The 27,484-nt window shown below is 35.3% G+C and overlaps 2 protein-coding genes across 2 annotated transcripts in view; one reads left to right on the forward strand and one right to left on the reverse strand.

Annotated features, from left to right (window-relative positions):
• LOC143248756 (tyrosine-protein kinase transmembrane receptor Ror2-like) overlaps positions 1 to 7,907 on the forward strand; it is a 35,375-nt gene extending 27,468 nt beyond the window's left edge. The window contains exons 7-9 of the mRNA XM_076497440.1: positions 1,185 to 1,273; positions 1,681 to 1,834; positions 4,640 to 7,907. Of these exons, the coding sequence (XP_076353555.1) occupies positions 1,185 to 1,273; positions 1,681 to 1,834; positions 4,640 to 5,793 (1,397 nt within the window). The 3' untranslated portion in view covers positions 5,794 to 7,907. The remainder of the gene's footprint in view (positions 1 to 1,184; positions 1,274 to 1,680; positions 1,835 to 4,639) is intronic.
• An 8,511-nt stretch (positions 7,908 to 16,418) lies between these two features.
• Positions 16,419 to 27,195, reverse strand: LOC143248757 (uncharacterized). The gene is made up of 2 exons (XM_076497441.1): positions 26,559 to 27,195; positions 16,419 to 19,846 (listed from the first exon to the last, which is right to left on the reverse strand). The coding sequence occupies exon 2, from the start codon at positions 19,836 to 19,838 to the stop codon at positions 18,978 to 18,980; it is 861 nt and encodes a 286-aa protein (XP_076353556.1). The 5' UTR covers positions 19,839 to 19,846; positions 26,559 to 27,195; the 3' UTR covers positions 16,419 to 18,977.
• Between the last annotated feature and the right edge of the window lie 289 nt (positions 27,196 to 27,484).

The following is a 27,484-nucleotide window of genomic DNA, read 5'->3' on the forward strand; positions in this document are numbered from 1 at the left end:
TTTTTTCTTTAACAACTGTCTCTGGTTTTAAATTAATTTGTTTTGAGAGGTGACTAAAAATTAAATGCTAAGTTTACAAAAAATATATTGTAAAACTCCCAATGAAAGAAAATTATAATTGTTGCCTTCTAACGATCACCAAGTGCAATTGTTCATTGTAACCTTCCAACCATAGTCATATATAATTTTTTATTGTTTCCTTTCAATCATCATTGTACAGTTATTCATTGTTTCCTTCCAATCATTATTATAGAGTTATTCATTGTTTCCTTGCAATCATCATTGTAGAGTTATTCATTGTTTCCTTCCAATCATCATTATAGAGTTATTCATTGTTTCCTTCCAACCATCATTGTAGAGTTATTCATTGTTTCCTTCCAATCATCATTGTAGAGTTATTCATTGTTACCTACCAATCATCATTGTAAAGTTATTCATTGTTACCTTACAATCATCATTGTAGAGTTATTCATTGTTACCTTCCAATCATCATTGTAGAGTTATTCATTGTTACCTTCCAATCATCATTGTAGAGTTATTCATTGTTACCTTCCAATCATTATTGTAGAGTTATTCATTGTTACCTTCCAATCATCATTGTAGAGTTATTCATTGTTTCCTTCCAATCATCATTGTAGAGTTATTCATTGTTACCTTCCAATCATTATTGTAGAGTTATTCATTGTTACCTTCCAATCATCATTGTAGAGTTATTCATTGTTACCTTCCAATCATCATTGTAGAGTTATTCATTGTTTCCTTCCAATCATCATTGTAGAGTTATTCATTGTTACCTTCCAACCATCATCAAGTACATTTGTTTATTGTTTCCCTTAAAAAATTGCGATAATCAAGACAGCTAATTTGTACATCTCGACGAGATGTGAAAGAAGAAACAACAAACAAATTGCAGTCAATAAGTAAAATATTCTAAAGCTTCATCTAATGTTAGAAATTAATAAAGTGAAATATCCTATAGCAACTCTTAGCGGGACTCATCAATAAGTAAAATAACCTACAGTTCAACCTAGTGATAACATCTTCACGATGAAGGATGTCATTTTATTAAACTGCAGTAACAAATGTTTACATCAATGGGCATTTTCTGGTAGAAGAACAGCATGTTCAGAACACGGTTTAAATGTTTTTATAATCACAGTTTGTTTGTTTTTTACAACGTCCAGTGGACTGTGTACTAGAACGAGGGCGTTTCTACCAAGGAACTGTTAATGTTACAATGTCTGGATTTCCCTGCCAAAGATGGGACTCTCAGGTAGGCCAAACCAAGAATGCTTTGGAAATGAGAGTATAATATTATATACGAAACACCCAGAGTGCTATTAATTATCGAGAAACGTAGCAAATAACCCGTGATAAAAAGTCCAGCAGTAACTACAGAGAAAAGCACTAGATAAACTATGGTATAAACGACAGCATTATAGTAACTATTAAGAAATATAGAAGACACACTGTGATAGAAAATGTTATAGAAAATATTGAGGAACGTAGCAGATAAACTATTCTAGAAAATTTAATCGTATTTTTTTGAGTTACAAAGCAGATTAACTATGATAGAAAGGTTAACATGACTCGTAGAAAGTTTTGGAATTAATTATAACAGTGATGAAACAATAACTAGAAGAAACTGATAGAACCTTTTCGTTGTTTCTTTCCAAAAAGGAACCTCATCCGCATCACCGGCCGCCAACAGTATTTCCAGAAGTTTTGAATTCCGAGAACTTTTGTCGGAATGCTGGTGGAGAGGAGCCTGTTCCATGGTGTTACACCACCAATTCATCAGTCCGATGGCAGCTGTGTGATATCCCTATGTGTGGTTAGCACGTTGATTTCCTCTACTTTATATAACCTTAAGTGATATCTCTATGTGTGGTTAGCACGTTGATTTCCTCTACTTTATATAACCTTAAGTAATATCTCTATGTGTGGTTAGCACGTTGATTTCCTCTACTTTATATAACCTTGTGTGATATCTCTATGTGTGGTTAGCACGTTGATTTCCTCTACTTTATATAACCTTGTGTGATATCTCTATATGTGCTTAGCACGTTGATTTCCTCTACGTGCTGTGATATCCCTATGTGTGACTAGCACGTTACTAGTCTCGACTTTATATAACCTAGTGTGATATCCCTATGTGTGATTAACACATTACTAGTCTCTACTTTATATAACGTTGTGTGATATCTCTATATGTGGTTAGCACGTTGATTTCCTCTACGTTGTGTGATATCCCTATGTGTGGTTAGCTCGTTGATTTCCTCTACGTTGTGTGATATCCCTATGTGTGGTTAGCTCGTTGATTTCCTCTACTTTATATAACCTGGTGTGATATCCCTATGTGTGATTAACACATTACTAGTATTTACTTTATATAACGTTGTGTGATATCCCTATGTGTGGTTAGCACGTTGATTTCCTCTACTTTATATAACCTTGTGTTATATCTCTATATGTGGTTAGCACGTTGATTTCCTCTACTTTATATAACCTTGTGTGATATCTCTATATGTGGTTAGCACGTTGATTTCCTCTACTTATATAACCTTGTGTGATATCTCTATATGTGGTTAGCACGTTGATTTTCTCTACTTATATAACCTTGTGTGATATCTCTATGTGTGGTTAGCTCGTTGATTTTCTCTACTTTATATAACCTTGTGTGATATCTCTATGTGTGGTTAGCACGTTGATTTCCTCTACTTATATAACCTTGTGTGATATCTCTATGTGTGGTTAGCACGTTGATTTCCTCTACGTTGTGTGATATCCCTATGTGTGGTTAGCTCGTTGATTTCCTCTACTTTATATAACCTAGTGTGATATCCCTATGTGTGGTTAGCTCGTTGATTTCCTCTACTTTATATAACCTAGTGTGATATCCCTATGTGTGATTAACACATTACTAGTATCTACTTTATATAACGTTGTGTGATATCTCTATGTGTGGTTAGCACGTTGATTTCCTCTACTTTATATAACCTTGTGTGATATCTCTATGTGTGGTTAGCACGTTGATTTTCTCTACTTTATATAACCTTGTGTGATATCTCTATGTGTGCTTAGCACGTTGATTTCCTTTACGTGCTGTGATATCCCTATGTGTGATTAACACATTACTAGTCTCTACTTTATATAACGTTGTGTGATATCTCTATGTGGTTAGCACGTTGATTTCCTCCACTTTATATAACCTTGTGTGATATCTCTATATGTGGTTAGCACGTTGATTTCCTCTACGTTGTGTGATATCTCTATGTGTGGTTAGCACGTTGATTTCCTCTACGTTGTGTGATATCTCTATGTGTGGTTAGCACGTTGATTTCCTCTACTTTATATAATTTTGTGTGATATCTCTATATGTGGTTAGCACGTTGATTTCCTCCACTTTATATAACCTTGTGTGATATCTCTATATGTGGTTAGCACGTTGATTTCCTCTACGTTGTGTGATATCTCTATGTGTGGTTAGCACGTTGATTTCCTCTACGTTGTGTGATATCTCTATGTGTGGTTAGCACGTTGATTTCCTCTACTTTATATAATTTTGTGTGATATCTCTATATGTGGTTAGCACGTTGATTTCCTCTACTTTATATAACCTTGTGTGATATTCCCACTGGTTCAACACGCTTTTTTACATTATATATAACCATGTGTTATGTTTGTATGTGTGGTTAGCACGTTGCTTTACCAACTTGTAGTGATTGATCTGGTTTTATACGAACTTTAAGCCCAGTACTCTGTTACCTCCGCCACCGAAGAGAGTTGAACGTTATATTTTCACCTCTATATGAAAATGGCTGAATGGGTTTAGAGAAACGTTGGTTTGCATATGGAGTATGACCCAACTACGTATTGAAGGTCGAAGTCACAGCAAGGTGAAGAAAGTCAAAAACCCTCTATCTGTTAACAGGGATACCAATTTTTCACACTGTATTTGCTCTATCTCTCAGTCAAAAATCATCGGATTTTGATTAAATTTGGTAGACGCATGTAGAATATTATCCTTCATTATACTGACAAATAATAGTGGTTTGTGTTCTTTCTTAATGACGAACAACGGACGCAATTTAACATTTTTTTAAATAATTGAATAGGATGTGTACTATGTGGCGAAGGGAGACTCGGCATGGCCAGGTGGTTGAGGCCCTCGCGGGTTTGAATCCCCGTCACACTAAACATGCTCGCCCGTTCAGTCATGGGGGCGTTGCAATATCACGGTCAATCGCACTATTCGTTGGTAAAAGAGTAGCCCAAGAATTGGCTGAAGTAGGGACGGCTGGTGCAGATAGTCGTTGTGTAGCTTTGCGCGAAATTCAAAACCAAACAAACATTGTGGTGATGGCATATACTCTATCGAGTGCTTCTCTTGATGTTATTGTTGAAAGTATAACCGAAAGTAATGTTTTTTGATATCTAATATGTATGTTATTGTTTTGTAACTGGTGGTATTTCTTTCTGATGTTCACTGTTACAAGTCTAAAAGGCTTTAAACGTGAAAACATTATTTTTCCCTTTGTTTATATGCCTATCTCTCTCAGAAATAAATTTAGTAATGCGACAGGAGTTCCATTATTGATGTCACTTTTTTTTTTTTTTTGATACTTTATATTTTCAGATAACACAACTAAGGAAGACAGAGATGTTTTCGATCACTTCGTCATTTCGAAACAGCCAATGTTCAGTCCAGCCCTCATCCTCATTATAACAGCTCTCAGTTTAATGACAGTTATTCTTATGATGGGGTTGGTTTTGGCTTTTCACAGGATCCGGAGAGGAACCAGTAACTCTCCAACATTCGATGGGGATATTGATCTAGACAAACTTCCAGACAATATTTCATATCACAAGACTGTAGCCGCATTGAACCCCAAACTGGAATCTTTGGAGTTTCAGCGAAACAGCATTATATATATTCGGGATATTGGACAAGGGGCTTTCGGGCAGGTATTTCAGGCTAAGGCTCCAGGGTTAATCCAAGGAGAAGAGTTTACTACGGTGGCAGTGAAAATGCTGAAGGAAGAGGCGAGCCAAGATCTCCAGGGAGATTTCGAGCGTGAGGCTTGCCTTCTGGCCGACTTTGACCACCCCAACATAGTGAAACTTCTGGGAGTATGCGCACTGGGTAATCCCATGTGTCTATTGTTTGAGTACATGGGAAAAGGAGCCTTGAATGATTTCCTTCGATCATGTAGTAACTACAGAGACCGAACATCTAAAGTTTGTGATATGCACTTGAGCCACTGGGATCTGGTTAATATGGCCAGACAAATCGCCGCAGGTATGGGCTACCTGTCGGAACAGAAATTTGTTCATCGCGACCTCGCAACCAGAAACTGTCTGGTCAGTGAAGACATGGTTGTGAAAATATCGGACTTTGGTCTTTCACAAAAAATATATGCTGCTAATTATTATAAAGGCAGTGAACACGACGCCATCCCAATCCGATGGATGCCTTTAGAGTCCATCCTGTACAACAGGTTTACAGTGGAGTCGGATGTTTGGGCTTTCGGAGTTGTTCTTTGGGAGATCTTTTCCTTCGCCCTTCAGCCCTATTACGGTATGACACACGAAGAAGTGATCACCTTTGTCCAGGAAGGTAAAGTGCTTTCCTGTCCAGACAACACCCCACCCTCAGTTTACCTTTTAATGAAGAGTTGTTGGAATAAAAAACCTGGCAATAGACCTTCCTTCAAAGTCATCTACAAAGCACTTTGTTCTGTACACGAAGAAATGGTTAAAGCTCAAACTAAAGTCCAGCTGTTTTCATGAGCTGTAAATCAGTTCTACACATCAAGCATCTGGCTAAAATGTTGTATAGTGAGAAGATTCTACAAGTCCGTCTGACTTCATGCTCAGTCCATAAATCTTATATTGTGTCCATCTAAGTCCATTCGTCGTCCTGCAGCTTTTCTTGCCATAATTGGAGATTTTAGCTCAGGTGAAATAGTACTTAGTGCAAATCTTTTTTTTGTAAGTGATTAGGAAACTTAGTAAGTCCATACAGATTCTTGTCTAACTCAAATCGTTTTTGTATAGTGATTAGGGTTGACTATAGTAGCTCTATCTATAGATATTCTTATATAATTAAAATCTTTTTGTATAGTGATTAGGGTTCACTATAGTAGCGCCATCTATACTTATATTCTTGCTTAACTCAAATCTTTTTTTTTTTTTTGTATAGTGATTAGGGTTTAATAGAGTAAATCTGTATACATTTCTGCCTAGTTCAAATCTCTTCGCATAGTACAGCGCCTAAAGATTAACCCTAAAGTCTATTCAAATTTAACACAAATGTCGAAACACAAAAGAAATATGTACGTTCCATGTTACGTCTCACGTTATTATGTTTACAAACATGTTTCACGTACCAACCTGTTCTTTGTTTATGCTATTGCACATTAACCACAGAATCTTAAAAGTGTAGTAAGTTGAGAAACGTCTTAAAACCCAGAATAAGCGATTTATTACCAACGTTAAATATTATGACTTTTTCGACCAAAGCCGGTCACAACCTGTTTTATTCTGAAATTTACGTCGTTTTCCAACATATGACTTCTCTCCTCCAGTTCTCACGTCCCACAGAACTAATATTGATTTGTTTCTAAAGTTAGGCGATTTATTTGTTAACTTTTTTGAAAAAGTTCAAAGTCTAAGCCGTTGCTTCACCCCGAATGATAGATATTATTCTAATGGTGACTTGTATTATTTGTTCAGTATATTAATGCTCGTTGTGTTGTGTTGTCGACATTTAATATTTAGGTTTTTTTCTAAGAAAGAGGAATAATCTAGATTTATCACAGATGTTACGTTTCTAACTATTTTGGTCATTTTACACCGTTTTCAAGAACTAATACCTCGGTTTCATCCTTCACTCCCAGCCTTGCTGTAATACTGTCTGTTTCGTTACAGATCATAACAACTACCATTCAAGGACTTTACCTTACGTAAACAATGTTTCACTAAATATAATATTACTTACATTCTTGGGACCTTGTTACGAGCATTGTTACAGTAGATATAATAATACCTACAAATCCAATGTTACACTACATGTGATATTACCTCCATCCGCTCGATCTTGGAGTAAACACTTTTTTTAATTATGATACGTTATCTATACTATTAATATAATTTCAGTCTACAAATATTATATGATTAATACAGAATAATATGATTCATATTATTCTCGAATTGTGATGTTTATGTACATTTTATATATATATATTAAGATTAATAACATACATTTCTCACACACAGTGAAACATAAGATAGATATGTAAATATTAGTCGATAAGAGCGAGCAATAACCACTGTTGACTCACGAGTCAAAAGGAAAACTACAAAATGGAGAAGCAGTACTTTAAACATAAAATATCAACCAAGGAAAGGTTTGGTTTGTTTGTTTTGAACTTCGCGCAAAGCTTTGAGAGGGTTTTGTTCTGAATTTCGTGCAAAGCTACACGAGGGCTATCTGCGGTAGCCGACCCAAATTTAGCAGTATAAGTCTAAAGAGAAGGCACCTAGTCATAATCGCCCAACAGGCTACTCTTATACAGAGGAATAGTGGGATTAGCTGTCACATTACAACGCCCTACGGCTGAAAGGTCTAGCGTGGTTGGTGTGAGGAGAATTCGAACTCGCCTCCTTCAGGTTACGAGTTGAGCGACCTGACCATCTGGCCATGCCGGGTCGACATGGAAAGAAATATTTTATTTGTTTTTACTCAAGCCGTAGAGTTCTGTCAAATTTTAATGCCTAAAATAGACGATAGTATATGTAGCAGTAAGTTGATAGTTAAACCATGATGTTCTTATCGGTGGACTTAAACATACTAGTTGATTATAGGGAGTTGATATGTATGAATAAATCGTATTCTAAAATCATTCACTTGTGTCTATGGAATATTCTCACCTCATCAATTCAACATTCCATTTATACTGACCAACAATCATTCTGATACATGTCCTAATATAAACTGGGATTTCGTGACTGACGTTTCTAAATGATTGTACAACATACGTAACTTAGGTTTGTATTATACGAATTATATTTCTACGCGTCTGTAAAGCGTGCCTAACCTAGGTTTGTATTTGACGAATTATATCTTTAAATACCTTTAGAATATATGTAACCTAGGTTTGTATTACATGACTGGGGTCTCTACACGTCTGTAGAACGTATCATCCTCGGTGATTCTGTTTTCGTTTGGTTTGTTTTGAATTTCGCGCAAAACGACACGAGGGCTATCTGCGCTAGCCGTCCCTAATTTAGGAGTGTGAAACTAAAGGGAAGGCCGCTAGTCATCACCACCCAACGCCAACTCTTGAGCTACTCTTTTACCAACAACTATTGTGATTGACCGTCACATTATAACGTTTTCACAGCTGAAAGGGCGAACATGTTTGGTGTGACGGGAATTCGAACCCGCGACCCTCAGCTTACGAGTCGAGTGCCTCAACCACCTGGCCATGCCGGGTCAGATCTCAGGGCGGCACATGTTTGGCCTTGTCTTATCAAAACACTTCAACTGATGATTAAGAGCAATGTTCTCTCGGAACAGTTGATGATGACATTGATAAATGGTATTACTTTCTTTCCCTCCTCGACAAAAGAACGATCATCCGTTCCGGTAAAACTCTTCAAGTCGTGAAATGATACGGTTTTATAATATTTCTATGTTTGGTGATGGAAATCGCTACATTTTTTCTGACTTAGCCGCTCGCTTTGTAAAGTGTAAAAAACATTTGATTTATGGCTCAAGATAATTGTTCCGCACAGCTGAAGTTCTAAGTACTAGGGTGGACTGAGCTTCTTCGATATTTCGCTACATTGATTTGTTCTTTCAGAAGATGGTGGTTTTTCGGTGTGTGTTTGTGTATGTGTGATACGTTCTCTGTGCATGAGGAACTCCAGAGGGTCAACGTAAGTTCACGGATTTATAATCCTAAAATCCGGGGTTTGATTTCCCGGCAGTGGACAAGGCATAGGTAGTCATTTGGGTAGCTACGCGATAAAAGAAACAAACGAAGCAAATTATATATCAGACATTAAAAATACTTGTATCGAAACTTTAATAAAATCCTCGAAATTTCGGAAGTTGTATTTTTTGACGTTAGGTGGATACATAGTTTTGTGTGTGTGTGTGTGTGTTTCCTTATAGCAAAGCCACATCGGGATATCTGATGAGTCAACCGAGGGGAATCGAAACCCTGATGTTAGCGTTATAAATTCGTAGACTTATCGCTGTACCAGGGGGCACTGCATGGTTGTAACACAGTTTTTGAAAGATTCGACTTTACCATGCGCTGTATACATTCTGCTGTTTTAATTCCTGGTACTTCATGTCAGGATGATGCGTATTATCTACTGTATTTGTTTTTCTTTAGATGCTGCTGTTGTTAACGTTAGAGCTTCAACGTTGGTGATAAATCCTCATTCGGTTTCGTTGTTTTCAAGCACGATCTGTGCTCTGTCCACGACAGGTGCCCTAAACCTGAAGACTTTCCTCTCAGCCACTGGATGGCAGTAAAATCAGAAATTAATGTAATATTTTCAAAACCAGAAAATATCCTCCAACTTTCACGAACGAAAATTATTTTTTTACTTACATCAGGTTCAGCGCTCTTAAGATTATGGAGTGTATTAACAATACAAATGTTACTCAAGACAGAAAAGAATATACAACAGTATAAATACATAGTAAAGACAGTAGAGTGCAACAATACAAAGTACACAGTACAAACTAGTAAGTACTACGGTACAGAATACAACAACATAAAATACACAGTGCGGACTAGAGAGTACAATGGTACAGAATATAACATAAAATACACAGTAGAGACTATAGAGTACAATGGTACATAATATAACAACATAAACTACACAGTACAGGCTAGAGAGTACAATTGTACAGAATGTAACATAAAATACACAGTACAGACTATAAAGTACAATGGTACGAAATATAAAAGCGTAAAATACACAGTACAAACTAGTAAGTACAATGGTACAGAATATAACAACGTAAAATGCACAGTGCAGACTATAGAGTACAATAGTACAAGATATAACAACATAAAATACACAGTAGAGACTAGACAGTACAATGATACAGAATACAACAACATAAAATACACAGTACGGACTAGAGAGTATAATGGTACAGAATATAATATAACAACATAAAATACACAGTACAAACTAGGAAGTACAATGGTACAGAATACAACAACATAAAATGCACAGTAGAGACCAGACAGTAAAATGGTACAGAATACAACAACATAAAATGCACAGTAGAGATTAGACAGTAAAATGGTACAGAATACAACAACATAAAATACACAGTACAGACTAGAGAGTACAATGGTACAGAATAAAACAACATAAAATACACAGTAGAGACTATAGAGTACAATGGTACATAATATAACAACATAAAATACACGGTAGAGACTATAGAGTACAATGGTACATAATATAACAACATAAAATACACAGTAGATACTATAGAGTACAATGGTACATAATATAACAACATAAACTACACAGTACAGGCTAGAGAGTACAATTGTACAGAATGTAACATAAAATACACAGTACAGACTATAAAGTACAATGGTACGAAATATAAAAGCGTAAAATACACAGTACAAACTAGTAAGTACAATGGTATAGAATATAACAACGTAAAATACACAGTGCAGACTATAAAGTACAATAGTACAAAATATAACAACATAAAATACACAGTAGAGACTAGACAGTACAATGATACAGAATACAACAACATAAAATACACAGTGCGGACTAGAGAGTATAATGGTACAGAATATAATATAACAACATAAAATACACAGTACAAACTAGGAAGTACAATGGTACAGAATACAACAACATAAAATGCACAGTAGAGACCAGACAGTAAAATGGTACAGAATACAACAACGTGAAACGCACAGTAGAGACTAGACAGTAAAATGGTACAGAATACAACAACATAAAATACACAGTGCAGACTAGAGAGTATAATAGTACAGAATATAACAACGTAAAATGCACAGTACAGACTAGAGAGTACAATGGTACAGAATATAACAACTTAAAATACACAGTGCAGACTATAGAGTGCAATGGTATGAATATAACAACACAAAATACACAGTACTTACTAATTTGTTGACTGATAGAGAAGACCCATACGAGATAAAAATTAGGTATCACCACTCCACAAATTTTGTTAATATGATTTTGTACTTTCAAATAACGTGTACAGAAACTTTATATTCGTGTATCTATGTTTATATTCTGTGTTGCATTGAATTATTCTGTAAAGACTACGGTGGGCAGCATTTATCAAGACTGTCACATACTGAACATAATAATGTATTCTAGAATCAAGACTTCTTTCGCAAACAGGATTTCTTAGAAGTTCACACGATCGAAGGATAAAACACACTAAATCGTCATGTCTCACTTGATACTGATAAGTAAAGAGACAAACATGTTTAAGTATGAAACCTCCATTTATTTCTCAGAAACACACAAGACTGAAAACAATGAATTTAATTTTAAAATATTATATCGTTTCCAAAACTGAAAAGAAGACACAAAACTTTCTCTTATCCTGTTTCAAACAAACTAAAAGGTGGATTAATTTGTATAAGATGCCGAAAATACCATCTTTCTTTCACAAGTAAAGTTTCGTGTGTTTTTTGTTCTGAATTTTGCGCAACACTACACAAGGACTAGGTTCGCAAGACGTCCCTAATTTAGCACTGAAAAACTGCAGGGAAGGCAGCTAGTCATCATCACCTACCGCTGTCTCTTGGGCTACTCTTTCACCATCACAAATAAACGGTCCCACAGCTGGATGGACAAGCGGAATTGGTAGGATGGAGATTCGAACCCTCAGATTACGAGTCACGAGCCCTAAACACATGACCATGTCAGGCCGGAAGAAAAGTAGAACGAAAATTAGCCGGGATAATCAAGTTAAGTACAGGCGAAAGCCTTGAGAATTTCAACGACAATAGTCTTACATTCAAAAGCTCACACCAGGTGAATTTTTGTAGCTAAATGAGAGAAAAGCATTTTTATGTAACTTAAAAAAAATACCAAAGATAATTAATAGTAATAAAAAACGTAATTTTTTATAAACACCATAAAACTCTGTACTAGCGGGGGGCCATAAAAAGTTGGATATTTCAATAAATTATTAAGTAATATATCTCCGTTTCTGTTTCTTTCTTTAAAAGTCGAGGCGGAAACATAAAATAATTAATGAAATATACTGCATCACTTCCAAAAATAAAACTTTTTTATCTCTTATCCAGAATGGAAGCTACATAAAAGGTAGAATAAATTTCGAAAGAAATCATAATTACAATCCAGATTTACGAATTTACATTGGAAATCTCTATGTTTGAGGCCAGTCCATTATTTGCCTTTTCTTCGAAAGTAAAGTGTAAACTAGCCGGAATATTCAATACAAACCGATGCTTCAATCTTGAGAATTTTAACTAAAGTATTCAATTTTTGAAAACGTGTGTCAAGTGCGTTTAACTAGACAAATAACGCCAAAGAAGTATTTCAGAAAAGTTTTAAAATGTACCAGATTTCGGTAATTTAGATGGATTATTTTTTAAACTCGCCCAAAACTTTGAATTTTAATGGACAGGTAACCGTGATATTGCCATATATATATTATTTCTTAGGAAAACTCAAAACTGAGGCATCAGAAACTTAATTTAAAAAATACTCTTATAAAACTGAAAAACAAAACGAAAACAACTCGTTCTTATTGACGATGATACTAACTAAAATAAATTTTGTAAGAAGCCTTAACGATCATAGAAATTAATAAGAGTTTAATTAAAACTTTCTATTTTTGAAGCCTTTCTATTATTAACGTTTCACTCAGAAGTAAAGTAAGGAGGAAACTTACCGGAATATCCGGGACAAATCGAGATTTGTTTGTTCGCTTTTATTAAACATAAAGTTACACAAATGGCTATCTGTGCTCTGCTCGCCACGGTTTTGAAAACCATGTTTCCTGCAGAATAAGTCCGCAGACACATCGCTATACCACTAGAGAGCAGATAGAGGTTTAAGTCTTCAAAGTTTCAATTAAAATAATATATTTTCAAAAGCGTACATCAAATGCAGTTTTATAGTTTAATAACAGGAAAAATGTTTTTCATTAAACGTTTCAAAAATACGTTGTTTTTAGTGCTGGTACTTTTGACGAAATCTAAAATTTGTGGAACGGAAAAAAAGCGAATATTTCAATACAATATTCAGTAATAAATCTCCGTTCACGTTTCTTTCTTCAAAAAAGTCGAGACTGAAATTTCACTTTTAAAACTATGCAACAACAATTTTCTCTTAACCGAGATAAAAGTAATGAAAATCAGACTAAATATGTTTGTTTTTGAATTTCGCGCAAAGCCACACGAGGGCTATCTGCGCTAGCCCTGCCTAATTTAGCAGTGTAAGACTAGAGGGAAGACAGCTAGTCATCACCACCCACCGCCAACTCGTGAGCTACTCTTTTACCAACGAATAGTGGGATTGACCGTCACATTATAATACCCCCACGACTGAAAGGACGAGCATGTTTGGCGCGACCCTCGGATTACGAGTCGAGTGCCTTAACCACCTGGCCATGCCGGCTACTAAATATGGAAGAAAAGAGTAACGGATTTTAAAATGATTTATCTTCATTCTAATTTACTATTTTTGAATGCCTTTAGTGGCATATGTTAGAATAAATCAGTTTAATAGCACTCCACAAATAAACCTTGATAAAACAGTGTTCAACACTATTGATTAAGTTTTATTGTCATTAGATGGTCCAAAACTCGTATAGAATTGTCAGTATAGTAGAGAGTTCACATACAAGCTTTACATGATGCTGTTTGGACTCATCGAGAAGTCGCTGTAGATTTGTAATGCTCCCCAAACACTATAAAGTACGTCCTAGATCGTGACCGAGACAGGTAAATTTGAAAATAGGAAAGAAAGAGGCAAAAGACCAAAAAACAACGTTTCTAATGTTAAGTATTTTTGATTATGCAGCCATCGGGATAAAAAGAAGATTGCCACTGATCTCAAGCATGAGATACTCAGTCATATATCATAAAGTATCCAGATATACAGTATCAAGAAGACAATAAGAAGAGATTATTCGGTCATATAACAGTTAATATTTGGTCATATAACAGTTAATATTTGATTATATAACAGTTAATATTTGGTTATATAACAGTTAATATTCGGTCATATAACACTTAATATTCGGTCATATAACAGTTAATATTCAGTCATATAACAGTTATAAACCTTTACTTCGATCTTCAAATATTGTCAAGAGACTTAAATTCGCTAAAAGGTACAAACTCTGGGCAGTTGATGATTGGAAAAGGGTGTTATGGACGGACGAAATATTCAGTTCAAAGCGTAGATTGTATATTCGGCGGAATAGAGGTGAAATGTATAGCACCTACCAAGAAGCACAGGAACAGCAGCGCGATGATTTATAAGTATTTTTTTGCTGAGGAGAAATGGAATAATTCCAAAAGAAATGGAACAAGGAAACAATGCGAGTACCATAAGATTCTGAACTGTCATAATAAACCCAGAAGTTTATGTACTGGTGAAGGATTCTGCTACAGAAAACATAATAACACAGAACCACGATTTCAAACCAACTGAGTCGGTACACCACACACAGAACCACGATTTCAAACCAACTGAGTCGGTACACCACACACAGAACCACGATCTCGAACCAACTGAGTCGGTTTGAGACTTGATAGCTCAAAAACCTAACAAATCAAAAAATTCTTCAATGAACTGTATGCCAGAGTATTATAAATATGTGTAGTAAATGTCTAAAGATTAAATATGTTGTAACAATGCCTAAAAGACTGTCTTCAGTTATTGAAACAAAAGGGAGATACACAAAATATTAACTGTTTGCTGAACTCAAGCACTTCCATTGAATTTGTGTTGCATTAAGTATGAAACTTAATAACATTTTTAGGTTTCACCTGTGATTACTTTCCATTGTCCTCTCAAGTAGTCTGAAATCTAGTTTTGGCTTAGCCCAAACACTTTTGCCTATTACTGTATATAGCCTTGGTAATTTTGGTGAAAAATAAATCAATGTTTGGAAACACATTAAAAAGGGGGGCATATTTCAATACAGTATTCCATAATAAATCTTCGTTTGTGTTTCTTTCTTATAAAATGCCAAGCCTGAAAATTAAAGAGTTTAATGAAACATATATCACTTCCAAAACTATACAAGAGTTTAATGAAACATATATCACTTCCAAAACTATACAAGAGTTTAATGAAACATATATCACTTCCAAAACTATACAAGAACAATATTCTCTTATCCAAAATTAAAGTAACTAAAATCAGACTAAATATAGAAGGAAACAGTAAAGACTTTTAAAATTATTAATCTTCATATAAATTTAGTATTTTTGAAAGTTTTCCACTGCTTGAAAGTAAAACAAAATGCAAAGAAACCGGAATATTTAGGACAAATAGACGTGTCGTAAATACTGGGAGGCCCAGTATGCCCAGGTGGGTCAAGGCATTCGACTCGTAATCTGAGAGTCGCGGGCTCGAATCCCTGTCGCACCAAACATGCTCACCCTTTCAGCTGTGGGGGCGTTATAATGTTTGGTCAATCCCAGTATTCGTTGGTAAAAGAGTAGCTCAAAGTTACTTGTCTCGGTCACGATCTAGGATGTACTTAATAGTGGTTGGGGAGCATTACAAATCTACAGCGACTTCTCGATGAGTCCAAACACCATAACGCAAAGCTTTTATGTGAACTCTCTACTGGACTACGAGTTTTGGACCATCTAATGACAATAAAACTTAATCAATAGTGTTGAACATTGTTTTATCAAGGTTTATTTGTGGAGTGCTATTAATCTGATTTCTTCTAACATATGTTACTACCATATGCTAGCTTCTTGCTGTATAGTTAAGACCAAATACTTAAGCATCTATTTTTCATAAATATTCTGGTTACTTTGCATTCTACTTACTTCAAAGAAACGACAAACAGTGAAAGGCATCCCAAAATAGTAAATTAGAATGAAGGTAAATCATTTTAAAATTCGTTACTGTTTTCTTCCATATTTAGTAGGCCCGGCATGGCCACGCGTGTTAAAGCGTGCGACTCGTAATCCAAGGGTCGCGCGTTCGAATTCCCGTCGCACCAAACATGCTCGCCCTTTCAGCAGTGGGGCGTTATAATGTTACGGTCAATCCCATTATTCGTTGGTAAAAGAGAAGCCCAAGAGATGGCGGTGAGTGGTGGTGATTAGCTGCCTTCCCTCTAGTCTTACACTGCAAAATTAGGGACGGCTAGCGCAGATAGCTCTCGTGTAACTTTGCGCGAAATTCAAATCAAACCAAATAGAAAATCAGTGAAATGACTTGTTAAGAGGATAACTTATTGTACTGCTTTTTTTTTTCTAGTATTCCTCAAGAAAGTTCGCAATCCAGAATAAGAAAGTGTTATCAGCTGTATTTTAAATATTGCTTTAGATAATTGTTACAGAGAGCTTTTCACTTTATAATAAATGATTCAGTTTAATCTCAGTCAGTTAGTGAGTTAGAAAATTAAAGTTTTTGTTTCAGTTTCTCATGAATAATTTTTTGTGAAGTTAGGCCTAACAGTGAACGTAGTATATAGCAAACCTGTTGAATAAATTAATTAATTCATTATCTATACGTATAGAGGACTCAGTATTATTTTTATCCCATAATCTACCGAGCGATATAACATGTTACAACTGTTACTTGTAAAGTTTCTTGCAGAATTTCCTTGCTAATTGACAAATAACAAAAGCTAACTGACTTACTGACTGACTTTCTAATCGAATCGCTGATAAATAAACGCAATAAATACCGATCTTTAACTGAAACTGAAATCAATAATATTATCCTTAATTTAACTACCTTAGCCTTTTTTATACTGTACTCATTTTCTACGAAATACGAAAGTTTTGAGATTCTAACTTAACTTTCATCAAATTTCTAGGTGTTACGTCATGACAGGTTTCCTATAGCAAACAAACATCTAATCTGAAGCATTGAACGTATTTTACTGCCTTCATTCTTACAATGTCACGTGCTTTTGTACACATTGTATTCACAGTTTTATCCATTCCAACAAAGTTACACACTGTTTTAACGTGACATGTTTTACTTACGTAATGAATCCAGCACGATGCAACACATACTTGTGTGTAGTTTCTGGTTTTGTAAGATCTTATGTTTCAACTTGATAATTTATTTATCATTTTGATGTGAAGTTTATCCCTGGTGTTGGGCTGAATTAACCAGGTTTATTCTGCCAGATCTTTGTGAATGAACCAGTTATATTCTACCAACTCTTTGTGAATGAATCAGGTATGTTCTGCCAGTTCTTTATGAATGAATCAGGTATATTCTACCAGCTTTTTGTGAATAAATCAGGTATGTTCTGCCAGTTCCTTGTGAATGAATCAGGTATGTTCTGCCAGTTCTTTATGAATGAATCAGGTATATTCTACCAGCTTTTTGTGAATAAATCAGGTATGTTCTACCAGCTCTTTGTGAATGAACCAGATATATTCTACCAGTTCTTTGTGAATGAATCAGGTATGTTCTGCCAGTTCCTAGTGAATGAACCAGGTATATTCTACCAGCTTTTTGTGAATAAATCAGGTATGTTCTGCCAGTTCCTTGTGAATGAACCAGATATGTTCTGCCAGTTCCTTGTGAATGAATCAGGTATATTCTACCAGCTCTTTGGAATAAATCAGGTATGTTCTGCCAGTTCTTTGTGAATGAGCCAGATATATTCTACCAGCTCTTTGTGAATGAACCAGGTATGTTCTGCCAGTTCCTAGTGAATGAACCAGGTATATTCTACCAGTTTTTTGTGAATGAATCAGGTATGTTCTGCCAGTTCTTTGTGAATGAATCAGGTATATTCTACCAGCTTTTTGTGAATGAATCAGGTATGTTCTACCAGTTCTTTGTGAATGAGCCAGATATATTCTACCAGCTCTTTGTGAATGAACCAGGTATGTTCTGCCAGTTCCTTGTGAATGAACCAGATATGTTCTGCCAGTTCCTTGTGAATGAATCAGGTATATTCTACCAGCTCTTTGGAATAAATCAGGTATGTTCTGCCAGTTCTTTGTGAATGAGCCAGATATATTCTACCAGCTCTTTGTGAATGAACCAGGTATGTTCTGCCAGTTCCTTGTGAATGAACCAGGTATATTCTACCAGTTCTTTGTGAATGAATCAGGTATGTTCTGCCAGTTCTTTGTGAATGAATCAGGTATATTCTACCAGCTTTTTGTGAATGAATCAGGTATATTCTACCAGCTTTTTGTGAATGAAACAGGTATATTCTGCCAGTTCTTTGTGAATGAATCAGGTATATTGTACCAGCTTTTTGTGAATGAATCAGGTATGTTCTGCCAGCTTTTTGTGAATGAATCAGGTTTATTCTGTCAGATCTTTAACCAAAGCTTTTATTTACACATAAAAATATCCACAATAAGACTACTCAAACACACAGTTGTATTTTTCTATCAGCAGTGATTTATTTTCATGTTGAAGTTTCAGTCATCATCTAGCAGACGAGGGTGAAATCTTTTTTTTCTGTTGCTCCCTAACTCTTCCCGCACACACCTATTCTTTCCGTTAGAACCAGAAAGTTCTGTCTTGTTGTTATCAACTGCAGCCTTTCCAGACTTGGTTTCTTGGTTGGTTTCTTTAGTTGTAGAGTTAGAAACCGTCTACTTCGTCTCATGCGTCCCTCGACATCTTTGATACAGCAGGTCATTTTTTTCTAGTTTTGTTTTTAATATTTTAGAGATGGGAGAATTCCGCATGGATATTTCCATAACAATACCAGGTACTCAGTAGGCAGTGATTTCATCTAACCCATCACTGCTAGACGGTGGGCTACTGAGGCTGGACGCTGTCGAGCTAACACTCAAGCCAGCCTTGTCTTCGTTTCTTTTCTCCTGCTTAATACGTCGAACGGACAGATAGCTCTCACACTGGGAGTCCTGTTCGATACTCGTGTGGAACTTTGTATCCACTTTATTTGTAGAAGGCAGCACATCCGAGTCCATCTGGTTCGTTCGAGTCCCGGCTTGTTCTTGTTTCTGATATTCCAGAACTCCCGACAAGATTCGAATGTAACGAGTCGCCAGGCGCAATATCTCGTTCTTGCTAAGTTTTTTATCGGGTGGATGGGTCGGTAATAGTCTCCGCAGATCAGCGAAGGCACCGTTCACGTTTTGTTGCCGCCACCTCTCGCGGCTGTTTGTAAACACTCGGCGGTTAAATTTCCGAAGGTTCTGTCCCCCACTCACTGGAGCCCCTTCTTCTGAAGAGCCCCTGCTTCTGAGGATCGTCCTGGAAAGGAATTCTATGGGTATTTGCTGACTTGGGGGTAATTCCAGAGAAAGTGTCGGTCTAGAGGCAGATAACGAAAAACCGAATGGAGATTGAGGGGTGGTATGGAAGGGAGAGTCCCAAACCCATGACGGCGTGGCCTCAAAACTCGACGTAACTTGTGAGAAGAACACGTCGTCCATTTCTGTTTCTTGGTGGTCGTCTCCCATGGATCCCCCGCTAGACAGCAGGGAACACGGAGTAGCACTGTCCGACAGACGATCGCCGTCTGAGTCAGAGACGTCTAGTCGGGGACTAGCTGTCCGGTTGTCTTCGGGAAGCTGAGAATCTCCCTCCATAACGGTATGTTCAGTCATTTGAAGATCTTTAAATAAAAATACTATACCATCATTTTAAAAATTAAATAAAACAAACTATCAAAACCTCTACGATCACATCTAAAACTATGAAAAAATAAGATCTGTACCATCATCTCTAAAACCTACAAAAACATTAAAATATCTATTATCATCTCTAAAATTATAGAAGAGATTAAGAACTGTGCCATAGTTTCTAAAACCACAGAAACTACTAAGATCTCTACCACCATTTTTAAACCTATAAAAGACATTTAGAACTTTACTGCCATCGCTAAAACTACAGAAACATTTAAGAACTGTGCCATAGTTTCTAAACTACGGAAACCTTTAATATTATACCATAGTTTCTAAACTACGGAAACCTTTAATATTATACCATAGTTTCTAAAACTACAGAAGACGTTAAGAGATCTACTATCATCTCGAAACCGTACACAAAACTTACATCATAATGTACTGACTCCGATGAAGAAGGTAAGATGTTATATAGAATACACAATATAACACACACACGCAGTGGCACATCAACATGTCTGCGAATTTATACTGCTAAAAGCCTGGTTTCGATAACCGTAGTGGGCAGAACAGGATTGTTTGTTGTTAAGAGTGAGAATACACAAAGGGCTATCTCAGTTTTGCCCATCATGGGTATCGAGACCTAATCTTTAGAATTATAATCTAAATAAGTTATTAAAAATGATTACGAAACCTTTAGGTTTGTTTGGTATTGCGTCAACGTACTAAGTTAAATCAAATCAACAAATTACAATAATAAAAACTTTAAGTTTGGTATTCTTAAGTTAAGTTAATCAACACTTACGATAGTACCAGTTTTGTATTTGATATTACAACAGAGCAATGTTAAACTAGCAGTACAATTAGAGTGACGCACGAATAAAATCTCGTGATTTGTAATGAAACTGGACATAAACATTATGATCCTCCTGAGACAGGAAATAAACATTATGATTCTGCTGAGATAGGAAATAAACATTATGATCCTCCTGAGACAGAAAATAAACATTATGATCCTGCTGAGACAGGAAATAAGCATTATGATCCTACTGAGATAGGAAATAAACATTATGATCCTCCTGAGACAGGAAATAAACACTATGATCCAACTGAGATAGGAAATAAACATTATGATCCTGCTGAGATAGGAAATAAGCATTATGATCCTACTGAGATAGGAAATAAACATTATGATCCTCCTGAGACAGGAAATAAACACTATGATCCTACTGAGATAGGAAATAAACATTATGATCCTCCTGAGACAGGAAATAAACATTATGGTCATAATGAGACAGAAAACAAACATTATGATCCTGCTGAGACTTGACACAAACATTATGATCCTGCTGAGATAGGAAATAAACATTATGGTCATAATGAGACAGAAAACAAACATTATGATCCTACTGAGACAGGTGATAAACATTATGATCTTACTGAGACTGGAAACAAACATTATGATTCTAGTTAGTGTGATACTAAACTTTACTTTATTTTGGTTTACAAACGTGTCTGTATTTGTACTATTCCAATGAATCAAAAAATACAACTTATTAGTCAGATAAGTTAAGAAACATCATTTTTTAGTCTCATCCATGACAAAACTAAAACATGTATATTCGTTCCAATGCAATCAAACTAAACCACACTTCCATACTTGTTTTGATCCAGCAAAACTAAAACACACTTCCATACTTGTTCTAATCTAGCAAAACTAAAACACAATTCCATACTTGTTCTAATATAGCAAAACTAAAACACACTTCCATACTTGTTTTGATCCAGCAAAATTAAAACACACTTCCATGCTTGTTCTAATATAGCAAAACTAAAACACAATTCCATACTTGTTCTGATCCAGCAAAACTAAAACACAATTCCATACTTGTTCTGATCCAGCAAAACTAAAACACACTTCCATACTTGTTTTGATCCAGCAAAATTAAAACACACTTCCATACTTGTTTTGATCCAGCAAAATTAAAACACACTTCCATGCTTGTTCTAATATAGCAAAACTAAAACACAATTCCATACTTGTTCTGATCCAGCAAAACTAAAACACACTTCCATACTTGTTCTGATCCAGCAAAACTAAAACACACTTCCATACTTGTTCTAATATAGCAAAACTAAAACACACTTCCATACTTGTTCTAATATAGCAAAACTAAAACACAATTACATACTTGTTCTGATCCAGCAAAACTAAAACACACTTCCATACTTTCTTTATTATAACAATGTTTGAATATACATCCATACTTGTACTAATACACAAAAACTATAACATACTCCAATACTTGTTTTACTACAGAAAAAATAATACACATTTTCATACTTTTTTCCAATACAGCAAATAGAAAACTTACATAAATAACACTGTATAACACAAATATTGTTCCTAGATAGTATGTGTTATTTTTTAATTACTTATGTTGTAAAAGTACAGAAAATGGCCATTATTCCCTTCAAACTTTATTTTTGTGACCCGGATAATGAAATTTAGAAATTAACCTATTTTATATGTAAAAACGGACAAATTTGCACATTTTAATTTACGTAAGGTCTGAATAAAACAACATGTGAATCAAGATTTGTATGTATTTATACCAAAGTTAAACAAAAATGAACAACATTTAGAAGTGAGTAGTTTTTCGAGATTTGCGACTGTAGTAATGTAAATCATTTTCACATAACAGCCCCCAAATATAGTCGCCCATCATGTTTTCGTTATACGCTCCTTGATAGCGGCGTTCAAAGTCCAGTATATCGTGGTGGAGGCGCTCGCCTTGTTCCTCTGAGTATGCTCCCATGTTCTCCTTGAATTTGTCAAGATGAGCGTCAAGGATATGGACTTTCAGGGACATCCTGCAGCACATTTTGCCGTAGTTCTTCATCAGAGCCTCAACCAGTTCCACATAATTTTCGGCCTTGTGATTGCTCAAGAAACCCCAAACTACTGCGACAAAGCTGTCTCAAGCCTTCCTTTCCTTCCTACTGAGCTTCTTGGAGAATTCTGTGCACTCCAGAATCTTTTTTATTTGTGGTCCAACGAAAACACCAGCTTTAACCTTTGCCTCAAACAGCTAAGGGAAAAGTCTCGAAGGCACTTGAAGGCTACAGACTCTTTATCAAGAGCTGTGACAAATTGTTTCATAAGACCCAATTTTATGTGCAATGGTGGAAACAACATCTTCTGGAGGTCCACTAGTGGTTCACACTTGACTTTGTGCTTCCTCACAGAGAACTCGGTTCGTTGGCCAGTACTTTCTGTTGTAGTTCGCTACGGTGTCCCTGCTGTCCCAAAGACAAAGATAACAGGGAAACTTGGTAAAGTCTCCTCGGAGACCCATCAGGAATGCCACCATTTTGAAGTATCCGATAACCTCCCAGCAATACTCGTAATACTTCAAGGCTTCTAGCAAGGTCTTGACGCAGTTGTATTCCTCTTTGAGGCGCACTAAATGAGCCAGAGGAAGAGACTGATTCCCGTTATGGAGCAGCATAGTTTTGAGGCTTCTACAGGATTCTTATTCCCGTTATGGAGCAGCACAGTTTTGAGGCTTCTACAGGATTCTTATTCCCGTTATGGAGCAGCACAGCTTTGAGGCTTCTACAGGATTCTTATTCCCGTTATGGAGCAGCACAGTTTTGAGGCTTCTACAGGATTCTTATTCCCGTTATGGAGCAGCATAGTTTTGAGGCTTCTACAGGATTCTTATTCCCGTTATGGAGCAGCATAGTTTTGAGGCTTCTACAGGATTCTTATTCCCGTTATGGAGCAGCATAGTTTTGAGGCTTCTACAGGATTCTTATTCCCGTTATGGAGCAACACAGTTTTGAGGCTTCTACAACATTCTAAAAAGTTCAAGAAAATTCTCTATCAGCTACCAGCACTGAATCTATCTGAAATGTTCTGAGAAATGGATAAATTTGAAAATTTCATTACCCAGATCACAAAAGCAAAGTTTGAAGAGGAAAATAGGTCTTTTCCATTTACTTTAGGCAAAAGCAACTGGGAAATAACACTTTCTGTCCAGGAACAAGAAGAAGTAAAAAGTTTGTTACATAGTGTTATTGTTCTAATACAGCAAAAACAGAAACGTGCACTCATACCAGTTCTGATACAGAGAACCTGAATCATACTTCAGTGCTTGATCTGATACAGCGGAATGTGAACATATCTCCATACTTCCTCTGATACAACTAAATTAGAACATACTTCGATACTTTTTGTAATAAAACAAAACTAAAGTATAATTACATATTTGCTTCCATGAAGAGAAATTTGAAAATATTTACATACTTGCTTTAATACAGAAAAAAAATGAACATACTTCCAGATGTGTTCTGATACAACAAAGCCAAAACACATCCGTACTTATTCTGAAAAACCAAAATTAACGCAAGCTTCGATATTTCTTCTGCTGCAGCAAACCTAAACATACACCATACCTGTTCTCATGCAGCAAATATAAACATACACCATACCTGTTCTTATGCAGCAAAACTAAAAATATACTTATATGTTTGTACTGATACAGTAAACCTAAACATACTTCCGTACTTGATGTAATACAGCAAAACTAAAATATACTCCTATATTTGTTCTGATAGAGTAAAACTAGAAAATATTTCTATACTTGTTCTGATACGGAAAAACAAAACATACTTCCATACTTGCACTGATACAGTGAAATTTGAACAACATACTTGTTTTAATACAGCGAAATTAGAACATACATCTGTACTTGTTTTAACATAGTGAATACAGAATATACTTTCATAGTTGTTTTAATGCAACAAAATTAGAACATACAACCATACTTGTTTTAATATAGTGAATACAGAATATACTTCCATAGTTGTTTTAATACAACAAAATTAGAACATAGAACCACACTTGTTTTAACATAGTGAATACAGAATATACTTCCATAGTTGTTTTAATACAACAAAATTAGAACATAGAACCACACTTGTTTTAATATAGTGAATACAGAATATACTTTCATAGTTGTTTTAATACAACAAAATTAGAACATAGAACCACACTTGTTTTAATATAGTGAATACAGAATATACTTTCATAGTTGTTTTAATACAACAAAATTAGAACATAGAACCACACTTGTTTTAATATAGTGAATACAGAATATACTTTCATAGTTGTTTTAATACAACAAAATTAGAACATAGAACCATACTTGTTTTAATATAGTGAATACAGAATATACTTTCATAGTTGTTTTAATACAACAAAATTAGAACATAGAACCACACTTGTTTTAATATAGTGAATACAGAATATACTTTCATAGTTGTTTTAATACAACAGAATTAGAACATAGAACCATACTTGTTTTAACATAGTGAATACAGAATGTACTTCCATAGTTGTTTTAATGCAACAAAATTAGAACATAGACCCATACTTGTTTTAATATAGTGAATACAGAATGTACTTCCATAGTTGTTTTAATACAACAAAATTAGAACATAGAACCACACTTGTTTTAACATAGTGAATACAGAATATACTTCCATAGTTGTTTTAATACAACAAAATTAGAACATAGAACCACACTTGTTTTAATATAGTGAATACAGAATATACTTTCATAGTTGTTTTAATACAACAAAATTAGAACATAGAACCACACTTGTTTTAATATAGTGAATACAGAATATACTTTCATAGTTGTTTTAATACAACAAAATTAGAACATAGAACCACACTTGTTTTAATATAGTGAATACAGAATGTACTTCCATAGTTGTTTTAATACAACAAAATTAGAACATAGAACCATACTTGTTTTAATATAGTGAATACAGAATGTACTTCCATAGTTGTTTTAATACAACAAAATTAGAACATAGAACCATACTTGTTTTAATATAGTGAATACAGAATGTACTTCCATAGTTGTTTTAATACAACAAAATTAGAACATAGAACCATACTTGTTTTAATATAGTGAATACAGAATGTACTTCCATAGTTGTTTTAATACAACAAAATTAGAACATAGAACCACACTTGTTTTCATCGAACAAAACTCAAACATAATTTCATACCTGTTTTGATAAAGCGAAACTAAAACACACTGTTAAACTTGTTCCAATACAGCTAAACTAAACATAGCTCTCTATCTTGTTTTAATACAGCAAAACAAAAACATACTTGATCTGATACAGCGGAACTTAAACATAACTTAACGACTGCACGTTTACAGCGATATTTGAACACGCTTTCTCACTTGTTATGATATATCGAAATCAGAACATAATTCCATACGTGCTCTGATAGAGCGAAATGAAAACATATTTATGTTATTCTTTTGATATAGCCAAATTGGAACACATATAGATATCTCTACTTGTTTTGTTGCAGTGCAAGAAATGCTATAGATCTCCATAGTTTATGTATTAATTACAGTTTAAATACGAAGTACTTCTCCAATTGTTTTAGTATAGTAAAAGTAGAATACACAGCATAATTAGAACATAAATTCGAATGTTTTTTTAATAACGGAAAAATTAAAACATACTCCCTACTTGTTTTTAACAGTGAAATAAGGGCATACCTGTTGTAATAAAAAACGGTTTCTGATTTATGACATCTAAAACATAATAATATTATTAATAATATTTCTTCATAAGTAAGTTTCTATGCTTATAACGTTTTCTCACCAATTTTCGCAGATGTCAAAGTCGATCTTTTCGTAGGTTTCTACTTCAAATCGACGTTTAATTACAACTGGCAGAGAAAAGGCCGAACTTGGTAAATGAACTATTATCGCCTAAACCAGTAGAACTCATGTTTGTGGCTACACCGAGAGCTACGTTTTCTCCAATTTCTAAATCAACGTGAAAAATCTAACTGACTTTGTCAGAAAACCTTGGAGGGTACACTAAGCTGATCTGTCAACGTTCAGTCGTTGCCATGTCAATCGTCACTTTTCATTCATTGGATACTAGTTCCTTACGTCAGGTGTTCGTCCCTACAAGTCAGGCGAGAAAGGCGGGGCTAATTGGTGTTTCCCTGTTGTCGTTGTTTTCTTTAGTTGCTGTTTATTTTGTTTGGTTGGTTGTTGCATTTGTTTTAAATAATAGCTACTTTTTGATACAATTCAAACAAAAACGATATCATTTGTTTAAATAACAACTGTTAAATTAAATATTTTGGCTATCCCCACACAGTTCTGCTTACTGCCTAATTTTAAACTTATGACTACCGACAACACAGCTAGTTAACATTTATAACCGCCAAATCTTAAGATACTGTAATCAGATAGAAACATTTTATTACCACGCTTCTTAAACACTTACAGCCATTACACACTTTTTGTTTTCTGCATCAAGGCGACACGATCCGTGGGCACAGTGCACTGACCAATAAGCTATAACGAACACTAACCAATGGGAAACCGGCATGGCCAAGCGTGATAAGGCGTTCGACTCGTAATCCGAGGGTCGCGGGTTCGAACCTCGGTCTTACCAAACATGCTCGCCCTTTCAGCCGTGGGGGCGTTATAATGTTACTGTCAATCCCACTATTCGTTGGTCGTCCAAGAGTTGGCGGTGGGTGGTGATGACTAGCTACCTTCCCTCTCGTC

The sequence above is a fragment of the Tachypleus tridentatus genome, chromosome 4, assembly GCF_004210375.1.
Source record: "Tachypleus tridentatus isolate NWPU-2018 chromosome 4, ASM421037v1, whole genome shotgun sequence".
NCBI lineage: Eukaryota > Metazoa > Arthropoda > Merostomata > Xiphosura > Limulidae > Tachypleus > Tachypleus tridentatus.